The sequence below is a fragment of the Bos mutus genome, chromosome 14 (genome assembly GCF_027580195.1).
Source record: "Bos mutus isolate GX-2022 chromosome 14, NWIPB_WYAK_1.1, whole genome shotgun sequence".
In the NCBI taxonomy this organism is placed as follows: domain Eukaryota; kingdom Metazoa; phylum Chordata; class Mammalia; order Artiodactyla; family Bovidae; genus Bos; species Bos mutus.
In genome coordinates, this window is record NC_091630.1 from 60,268,490 (window position 1) to 60,279,650 (window position 11,161).

General features: G+C 44.0%; 1 protein-coding gene across 2 annotated transcripts in view; it reads left to right on the forward strand.

Moving 5' to 3' along the window:
- Nucleotides 1-10,961, forward strand: part of ATP6V1H (ATPase H+ transporting V1 subunit H) — a 47,415-nt gene extending 36,454 nt beyond the window's left edge. For both annotated transcript variants that reach the window (XM_070382406.1, XM_005891992.3), the window contains one exon: nucleotides 10,496-10,961. In XM_070382406.1, coding sequence (XP_070238507.1) covers nucleotides 10,496-10,556 — 61 coding nt within the window. In that variant the 3' untranslated portion in view covers nucleotides 10,557-10,961. The remainder of the gene's footprint in view (nucleotides 1-10,495) is intronic.
- Nucleotides 10,962-11,161: the final 200 nt, after the last annotated feature.

Here is an 11,161-nt window from a genome sequence, read left to right on the forward strand (position 1 = left end):
TCTTTGTGACCCCATGGACTGCAGCACGCCAGGCTTCCCTGTCCATCACCAATTCCTGGAGTTTGCACCAACTCCTGGATTATAACTATAGATGCAGAAAAAGCATCTGACAAAATAAAACACCTGTTCATGATAAAAACTTTCAATAAACTAGGAATAGAGTTCTTTCTCAATATGATAAAGAATATCTATTTTTTTTAAAAACCCTTCAGCTAACGTCATACTTATTGCTGAAAAACTGGAATCTTTCCCACAAAGATCAGGTACAAAACATAGAGGTCTCCTCTCACAACTTCTTTGTACTGGAAGTTCTAGCCAAAGCATTAAGATAAGAAAAAATAAATGGTATCCAGATTGAAAAGGAAGACATGAAACAGTCTTTGCTCCTAGATGACATGATCATCCATTTAGAAAATTCTAGAGGCTTGACAAAAAAAGAGTCTTCCTGAAACTAATAAGCAATTATAGCAAAGCTGCAGGAAATAAGGTTAATACACAAAAGTTAATCACTTTCCTATGTACCAGCAAGGGACAGGCAGAATTTGACTTGAAGACTTACTATGAGACTGCAGTAATCAAGATAGTATGGTATTGGTGAAAGAGTAGACAAACAGATCAATGGAACAGAATAGAAAGCCCAGAAATAAGGCCCCTTAAATATAATCAGCTGATCTCTGCTAGAGGAGTTGAAGGCAATGCAGTGAAATAAAAGTAGTCTTTTCAACAGATCGCGCTGGAACAACTGCACATCCACATGCCAAAAAAAAAAGGACCTAGACACCGACCTTACAACCTTTACAAAAGCTAACTCAACATGGATCATGGAGTGAACATAAAAACTGTAGAAGATAATGTAGACAATCCAGGTGACCTTGGACATGGTGATGTCTTTTTAGATACACCACCAAAGGCCTGATTCAGGAAAGAAATAATTGAGAAGTGAACTTCACTAAAATTAAAAAGTTCTACTCTGTGAAAGACAATGTCAAGAGAATAAAACCACAGACTGGGAGAAAATGTTTGCAAAAGGCATATTTGATAAAGGACTTATCTGAAATACAAAGAACTTTTATTTTTTGTTTGTCCATGCCATGCAGCTTGTGGGATCTTAGTTCCTCCACCAGGGATTGAATTTGGGCCCCTGGCAGTGAAAGCGCAAAGTCCTAAACACTGAACCACTGGGAATTCCCTGCAAAGAACTTCGGAAACTCAACAATAAGAAAACAACTTGAGTACAAGATGAGCCAAAGACTTTAGCAGACACCTCACCAAAGAAGATATACTAATGGTAAGATTAAGAAAAGATGCTCCACATTTTATGTCATCAGGGGAATGCAGATTAAAACAAAAGCTAAATAACACCACACACCTATTAGATTGGCTGAAATCTGGAACAGTGGCAGCACCAAATGCTGGTGAGGGTGTGGAGCAGCAGGAATCCTCATTCGTTGCTGGTGGGGATGCTACATGGTGCAGCTGCTTTGGAAAGCAGTTGGTATTTTCATACAAAACTGAACATATTCTTAACCTGTGATCCAGAAGTTGTGTGCCTTGATATTAACCCACAGGGTTTGAAAACTCACATCCTCACAAAAACCCAGCACATGGATGTTTGTAGCAGACATTTTGGAAGCCACCAAGATGTCTTTCCTTGAGTAAATGGATAAGCAGACTGTGATATGTCCAGACAGTGGACCATTATTGAGTGTTGAAAAGGAATGAGCTATCAAGTCATGGAGAGGCACTGAGAAACTCTAAAGGCCTATGATTTAAGTGAAAGAGGGCTTCCCAGGTGGCTCAGTGGTAAAGAGTCCGTCTGCAATGCAGGAGACCCAGGTTCAATCCCTGTGTTGCGAAGATCCCCTGGAGAAAGAAATGGCAACCCACTCCAGTATTCTTGGAGTGGGAGAATCCCGTGGACAGAGGAGCCTGGCAGGCTACAGTCCCTGGGGCTGTAAGAGTTGGACATGACTTAGCAACTCAACAACTGAAAGAAGCCAATCTGAAAAGGCTACATACTGTATAATTCCAATATACAGCATCTAGAGAAAGCAGAACTGTGGAGACAGTGAAAAGATCAATTGTGAGAATCAGGGAAAGGATGAACAGGCAGAGCACGGAGGAATTTTAGGACATTGAAAATACTGTGTAAAATTATCATGATGGACGTGTGTCGTTACACATTTGTCCAAGCATTTGTTACCAAGCCTGAACCGACAGTGACACATCTTAATCACCCAGAGTCGTAGCACACCTGGTGGCTCACTCTGGATGGTGTACAAATGTGAGCTAGGTGAGCTAAGACTCTGGGTGATTAAGATGTGTCAGTGTCGGTTCATGCTTGGTAACAAATATACTCTCTGATGTGGGGTGTTCATGGTGGGGGAGGCTCCATGTGTGTGGGGACTAGGTATATCTGGGAAATCTCTGTGTCTTCCTCTCTATTTTTTTGTGAACCTAAAACTGCTCCAAAAAAACATTTCTAAAAAAAGAAAAAGGTGCATTTGCTGCCAGACCTAATGCTTTGAGTGGCCCAGCGCATGGCACATCATAACCGTGTGTGAGAAAAACGATAAAGTGCCTAAGACTGCTGCTTTGTGGATAACAGAAGGTAGAGGTGATGGGGAGGAGGGACTGGACTCTTCTGAACATAAGCTGGAGTTGAAGAAACTCTGGATTTGGCTAATGATATTTAGATTTTATAGCTAGTTTGTGAAGGTTTGATTGCTTGAATTCCTGTGGGAAAGATATCTTTGTTATTGTGAATTTTTCCCAAGTTGCTTTCATAATAGACTGTAATACAACTGCTTTTAAAACTTATGTTTTTGTTTCTTAGGACCAGAATTCATGTAAATAGAGTCTACTTTTAGAATCACTGATTTTTTTTTTTTTAATTCTGTGGGTCACCTCTTCAGGGATACTGCTAATTTGTTTAGTCTTTGAATTTAAATGCTATTAGAAAATGAAATAGCTAGTGGTGATGAAAATATATTTGGGAAATAGGTTGAGGACTCATGCTGTGATGTTCTTAAACTGTTTATTCTCACATCTACACAATAACATGTCTTCAGCCACCAGGAGCTGGAATAATGTTCCATGAAGCAGTGCTATTTAGGGATGAAGACTCTGAGGTTTAAAATCAGACAGACTTGGGTTTACATACCCTACATGCTGCTAAGCAGCTTCACATTACAACATATCATTTAATGTGCTAAACTCCAGCTCCTCATCTGAAAAATGGGCTCTGCTGTAGCTTCTGTGGACGTTACTGGAAGAGTAGAGATGAGGATGCGCGTCCAGCAGGCAGTGCTGGGCTCTGGAAGAGGCAGATGTTGGAGACGGCACAGGTGACCTTGGTCGCAGCTTTTCCCAGGCTGGGACTTCAAAGTGCTGTGAAAACAGTTTCCCTGGGCTTCCCGGCTTCCTCAGATGGTAAAGAATCTGCCTGCAGTGCAGGAGACCCAGGTTTGATCCCTGGATTGGGAAGATCCTCTGGAGAAGGAAATGGTAACCCACTCCAGTATTCTTGCCTGGAAAGTCCCATGGACAGAGCAGCCTGCTGGGCTGCAGTCCATGGAATCACAAAGAGCTGGACACGACTGAGTGACTGACACACACACACACACACACACACTCAAGTTTGCAGTTTAAATGTGTTCCTGTCAATTAGATACAGATGAGGGAGAGCACTATGATTTTTTACATGGCTCATAAAACATAATTTGCTTTGTGTATAATACTTAAAATCATCATAAAAGCTGGATGAATAACTCCAGCTGAGTAAACTGTAGTGAATTTGCATGAAAGAAAACAGAACTATATATAACATATTTGAAATTTATTTTTTCTCTTTACTAAGTAGAAGTCTGTACTGGAAACAGGTATAAAGTCTATATTTTCAAAATGAATTGTTTTTATACATTCAGAAAAGAATATTTCCTTTATGATTTATACCTAATTGTTTTCCAAAACAGAATTGGTAAAGATTAAGAGAAATATAATTATGACTCAGTTGTAGTTTTAGTCATTATGATAAACTCATGGAAAGATGTGGGATGGAGAATTCTAGGTCCATTATCATTTTAGTTATGAAAATGTAAATACTAAAATGAAGATTAGAGAAAATAGTTCAAAAATGATAGTAAAAGTACATTTTCTACTGACTTTCTTGGAAGCCAAGGCAAAAAGGAAAACAATTGAGACCATAGTTTTCTCAGATTAATATGTTTGTCAGGAGACAGTTCACTCTCTCCCCTGGCACTGATCCATAGCTGAAGTTACCATGGTTTTAAATCATATAGTCATAGGTATACCTATGGCAGATACATGCTGATGTTTGGCAGAAACCAATGCAATACTGTAAAGCAGTTACCCTTCAATTAAAAATGAATACATTAAAAAAAATTATATAGTCAGTGTCTTCAACTACAGTTTTAAAGAATGAATAAAAGTGTTTGAATATTTAAACAACCCTAAGTACAGTGAAGAGCTGACTCACTGGAAAAGACTCTGATGCTAGGAGGGATTGAGGGCGGGAGGAGAAGGGGACGCAAGAGGATGAGATGGCTGGATGGCATCACTGACTCGATGGATGTGAGTCTCAGTGAACTCCGGGAGTTTGTGATGGACAGGGAGGCCTGGCATGCTGCAATTCATGGGGTCGCAAAGAGTCGGACACAACTGAGCGACTGAACTGAACTGAAGTACAGTGAGGGTTTGGCCCTTAATCATAATACAGTGGAGGCCTCGTGTTGTTCTTGGAGTTAGTGTAAGTAAGGCCAGGTCAGTACTTCCCGGTGCCCTGGGGCTGGCATCACTCTCAGACCCTCTTTCAGATTTCAGCTGTCTGGGGGGTGCTCACAGCATCTGGGAAGCTGTTTGTCAGGATCGTGGATGCTGAGATGTAGATCTTTTATACCCCTGACAAGAGAATGAAATTGGTGTTTCTTAACCACATATGAGCTCTCTCAGCATTCAACATGATGTCTTGTGTGGGCTGTTTTCTTACCTGGATTTTTTTAGGCTTACCTATTTTATTTTATTTATTTTTTTGTTGTAGGTTTCCCTTTTATTTTTTTTTTTTTTTTAAATTTTTTTTTAACTTTACAATATTGTATTGGTTTTGCCATATATCAACATGAATCCGTTACCTAGATTTTTTGAAAGGGAAATATGTCTTCACACTCCCCATTTTTTTCAGTTTTCAGAAGTGCTGACATCTCAAGAGATGTTAAGATTTTGGAAAAAGAAAAAAATTGCCCTCTGGCTTTCTAGGTTCTTCTAGCTGGTCTAAGAATTTGACATGAGAAGATTAACAGGAGAAACTCTGATTTAATCACATGTGCACAGGGGCCTGTCCTAGGAGGCTTCCGTGGCATCTGAGAGGAGGAGAAGGGGGTGTCACTGGGGACTTCAGCAGGCAGGAGGCAGTTCACACGGAGACAGACAAGCGGGTGTTTGGAGAACAGATGTTTGCGGGGACCTGCTGGGATGGTGGGACACAGAGGACTCTGTTCTCCAGGCCCCATCCGGCTCCCCACACCCGGCCCGTGCTCTTTGTAGATCTCCCAGGATAGTGGTCTTCTGGGCCAGGCACTTCCTCTGAGGTCGGTAGACAGGTAAGGGGCAGGTGAAAAGAAAGACTTCATGAACTGTCTGTTTCTTAAAAATAATTGTCATAAAATAATCCTCATGTTGAAGAGACATTCTGTGGGGTGGCAAATTTTGTTTCCCTACAAAGTTATGGATGACGTTAGAGAAGGAAGCATCACACACCTCAAATTTTGCTTTTTGGGCTGTAGAAGTTAACAGTTTAATGTCCAGCTCCCATGGATTGCTGGTACAAATCAGATGCCCTTTGAGTGAACTGTGAGTTGAATTGGTGTATTAATCTTCATATGTACAGAGACTAACTCGGTACTCAGATAACTCATTTAGATAGCTCTGTGAAGTCCTGTTAGAGATGTGTTTTCATCCCCTGAAGTGAAGTCTGTAGTCACTTTTCCTCTTGCCTGACAGTAACGTAGCCTTAACCCAGAGGCATGGTAGCTCAGCCGGTAAAGAATCCACCGATAGTGCAGGAGACCCAGGTTTGATTCCTGGGTCAGGAAGATCCACTGGAGAAGGTATAGGCTACCCACTTCAGTATTCTTGGGCTTCCCTTGTTGCCGGGGTCCAGCCCCGGCTGATCCAGGGTATTCAAGTGGGGACGGCGTCGGCGAGGATCAGGATACAATAGCTTCAATTACATATTAATTAAAGATGTAAAGAGTAATAGAATGAGGATAGCTCAGTAAGAAAATTCAGTGGAGAAAAGAAGCTGAGTAGCTTGGTTTATGCGGGAGACCAATAAAACTTCAAGACAAGAAGCTCGCACCACTTAACGTAGGCCGCAGGCATCCTTCCGTTCTCCCGAAGGAGAGGAGACACTGAGGCCTCCCCGGTCGGATCTTAGAAGCCCAGGCAAAATTAGTAAGCTTGGTGGGTTCTGTGCTCCAGATGGAGACTCAGCCAGAGTGAGAAAGAGAGAGAGACATGGGGAGACCAGTATTTTGAGAAACTGATCCCAATTCTTTATTTTCCATGGTCTACTTTTATAACTGAGATGTTATGCAAAAGTCACATGGGGTCAGCAGTCCTGACTTTTATCAAAGTCAGGTGCTTCATACAAATGTATACAGAGGTCTTAGGGGTGTTGCATCATCTTCTGGCCAAGGGGCCTGCTGACAATTTATGATCCTTGTGACAGCAGTCAGTCAACCAGGACACTTATTTCTCCAGGGGTGATTATTCTTAAAACAGACGCCACCCAAATAAAGTTACATTCCTATAGGGTGAGGGTGTAGTGGGTTTTAGTTAAGGAAAGAATTTACTTAGCCTAAGGTCTAACATGATTAATATCAAAGGTTAATACTTATTTCTTCTATATATTCATTAACATGTGTAAGGGCAGGGGATGTGGAGACTTAGCAACAAACATTGGCTCAACAAATGAAAAACCCTTCACCAACACAGTTTCTAATCAGCCCACTATACTTATGGTTTTCTAACTTTTCTAAGGAACCTGTTTTTAGAAGGTTTAAAGCATCTCATGCCTCTCACGGTTGGGAGGCTGTGAGCAATCACATGTGGCCGGACAAGCCTGTCAGGCAGGCTAGAGAACCTTCAGAGGAGTTTGTAGGTTAAAACACTCCTGTCATGCCCAGGAGTTTTTATTAACTGGAGCTCTAGGTTAACTCCTTTTCTGAAAGAGGTGGTGGGGGACAGTCCCCCATAAAGTCAGAGGTGTAGGTGGGAGCACAAAGTAGTAAAGCAGGCAGGCTCTGGTTATGGGGGTAGATGCTCGAGGATTTCCAGGGGGACTCCTGAGGTTCGAGCCCGCCTTTGCGTATGCCGAGCCTCCTTCCTCATGACCTTTGCCACGGGCGGAGTGCCTTCCGCCGGCCCCCAACACCTTGTGGCTCAGCTGGTAAAGAATCTGCCTACGATGTGGGAGACCTGGGTTCAATCCCTGGTTTGGGAAGATCTCCCTCGTAGCTCAGTTGGTACAGAATCTGCCTGCAATGCAGGAGACCTGGGTTCCATCCTTGGGTCGGGAGATCCCCTGGAGAAGGAGATGGCAACCTACTCAGTATTCTTTCCTAGAGAGTCCCATGGACAGAGGAGCCTGGCAGGCAATGGGGTTGCAAGAGTCCAAGAGTCAGACACAACTTAGCAACTAAAACACCACCACCAGTCACTCCAGTATTCTGGCTGGGAGAATTCCAGGGACTGTCTAGTCCATGGGGTTGCAAAGAGTTGGACATGACTGAGCGACTTTTACTTACTCATTATTATTGTTGTTATTATCATCTACTGTAAAGATGGAACAGTGTCTGCTCTCTGCACCCTCTTTTATTGGAGACCAGGCAGCCTCTCAGTAGAGAGAGGAATGGGCCTATGCCCTGGCAGTTCACCTGCCCACTCTGCCCTGAGCAGGTGGCCACAGCTTTCCCTCCCCTGTAGGTGGAGATGAGACACCCGCTCCCAGGTACAGCAGAGAGGAGAACATGCGGGCACACCCATGCTCAGGTCTCCACGGTGGCCTGTAACTGACTGCGGGTGAGGCAACCTCTGTGTGTTCCCAGGCACAGGCCCCTGGTGTCAGGACTTCCATGTGCCCGCACACAGGACTTGCAGGTAGCTTGGGTGATGCACAGGAGTGTTAGAATTGACCACACTGGGTGTCAGGACAGCAGATCACCACGCTTTCCAGGCCGAGCCCAGGGAGTCGATGTTTCTCCAGAGCTCTGTCGACCGGGTTCCCGACATGTAGGGCAGGCTCTTGTGCCTCCATTCAGTACTAGACGGTGTTTGTTCCAGGACCTAGCGTGGCCTCAAATCCTTCACAGACTCAAGCCCTTCACAGATGATCCTCCGTGTCCGTGGATCATCTGGGAGGAGTGTTCTCCTGCTATTGCTGGTTGAATCTGCAGACAGGATGCTGCGGGTATGGAGGGCAGACTGTGTACCTGAGGTCTGGGGAGTCTACAGTAAGCATTGTACTCCCCAGCCCCGTTCTGCCTAAACCTCACAGACCTATGCAGCCACAAATGCTCCCTGGTTGGAATCTTCCCCAGGGTGCTGGCATTGACTGTGACCATAAACTCTTTTATTTTCTAATAACATTTGTAGGCTTCTGTTTTGACCTTTGCATAAATTAAAACTTAGCTGTTGGTTGAAGAAAAGATCCCTATTGTCTGTGTTAGGGTGGTTATTCTCATTAATACAGTAATAGATTATATGCTTCGTATGAAACCTAGAGAGAGTCAGCGGTAAGAACTTTCCTCCTGGGATTAAAAAGATAAACCCATAAGCCATTGTCACGCTGCAGGAAGTTCAGTCAGGCTCTCGTGTTTAAACCACAGCCGGCTCCGAGCCCTGTGGAGTTCTGTCCCCTCACTTGTGCTAGTTCCTGGAGCTCATGCTCTTCCTATCTGGGTTCTGTGTTGTTTCACAGGCATCTTCAAGCAGGGATGGTTTTGAGCTGAGGCTGTGATGATAGAGGGTGGACAGTGCAGGGGCCAAGACTCACCCCATCCTGGGTTCTGTGCTGTGCAGGATGGCAGGTCACCTTGGCCTGTGGATCCTGGGGGCCCCCAAAGGCTGCTTAATGGAGGTGCTAAGACCAGGGGAGGTGGAGCGGCGGCTGAGGGCTGGAAACGCTGACCCCTGCGCCCACTGAGCAGTCTTCACACCCATCCCTCAGCCAGCTCCCCAGTGAACACTGAGAGCCCGCTCTCCACCAAGTGATCAGCTGGAGTGTGAACCTGATCTCTAGTCCAAAACTCAGATTTTCCTCTTTATAGGAGGAATCTTGTAAATGTTCTTAAAAAACTTTTTTCTTGTCCTTATTGGGTACTTCAGAAACAATAGTTTAGGCAAGTCCTTTGTGAGAAGATAGGGAAAGGTTTTCTGTCCTGGAATCACAGTGGTACCCACCTGCAGTTCAGAGCTGAGTATACACAGACTGTGGGTTTCCGAGGTGGTGCTAGTGGTAAAGAACTTTCCTGCTAGCGCAGGAGACGTAAGAGATGTGGGTTCGATCCCTGCAGGGGCTGGGAAGATCCCCTGGTGGAGGGCATGGCCACCCACTCCAGTATTCTTGCTTGGAGAATCCCATGGACAGAGGAGCCTGGTGGGCTACAGTCCATGGGGTTGCAGAGTCGGATACAACCGAGCAACTTCGCACAGCACATACACTGGTTGGGTGCTTGTCCAGTTGATTTTCTAAAGGAGAGAACGTCACCTGAAACATTGGGAGACCACCTCTCTAAGCCACAGTTTGCTCCCTCTATAAAAGAGGATCACTTTTCGGCTCCTGTGATTGTCCTGTGGGTTCAGCAGTACCATCTTGGGGAAGGTTTCAGACTCCACCAGTGTAGATGGAGTGAGCACTCAGTAACAAGCAGCTCCGAACTGTCGGATCCTGGAGGCTACTTCCAGTGGCTGTTTTCACATGTGCTTGTGTCAATCTCTAGGGATAGACAGCTTGTATTTCCTAATGTCAGGAAGCTTCTCATGTGTCTGTTGGTCCACTGACTTGGACTTGTACGTAGGTTGGTTTTGAATTTGTTAGGTTGCAAAAGAGAGCAGCAGACAAGACTTTACAGGAAGGCAGACGTCACTTGTGGTCAGGTGCAGAATTACTCGTTTACGTGTGTCACGCCTGGTCTGTACATGGTAAATGGGCTGTTTAAAATTCATGCAGTACTGGTACTTTTGAATTTAGGCAAGATGAACAGGGAGGCCTGGCGTGCTGTGATTCATGGGGTCGCGAAGAGTCGGACACGACTGAGCGACTGATCTGATCTGAACTGAAGATCAGTTTTCTGGGGCTCAGTTTTTAGATGTTAAAGTGACTAGAGACGACAGTGTATATTGTGCTTCACTTTTGAAAAGGACTCTTTACTGGTTTCACTTCTAACCTCCCTTGCTGTTTCCTTCTGTGTTTCAGGGAATATCTTGGTAAACAACTCCAGTCTGAACAGCCGCAGACTGCAGCTGCCCGGAGCTGAATGGGCTCTCAGGGCTTCCCTTGGATCTCCAGCCGTCCCCTCACCTGGGATAGAAGACCTGGAGTGGGTCTCAGTAACTGCGGTCAAGCTCAAACCATTCCTTATTTATGTGTCATTTTCTTCTGTTGTGTAGCTTTTCCCAATGCTGATTTCCCATTAATTTGTCTTAAAGTAGGTGCTTTCTGTATCTAAGGAAAATAGTACTGTTACATATACTGCTCATAATTTCTTTATTTATTGTTCTCTGGAATGAATATAGGGTTATTAAAACATTCTCACTCCAAATACATTTTTTCTCTTTCCTTGTTCCTGACTTGAATTGTAACAAAAGTACCTTTTGTCCCAACTGAATTGGGAGAATTGTATTGGCAGAGTAGTGAATGGTAAATAAATGTTTTGAATTCATACAGATTTTTGTCTTCCATCCATCCACCCGCCCATCCACACATGCACATTGCAGCAATCTTCTGCTAATATTGAGAAAACCTTAAAATGTTAAATGAACTCTTAACATGATGCTGTCATCTAAAAGACTTGCTTATGAAGCACAGTGAGAAATTTTAGCTATAGGTTATTTTCACTGATTTCTTATTTACTCTTGGATT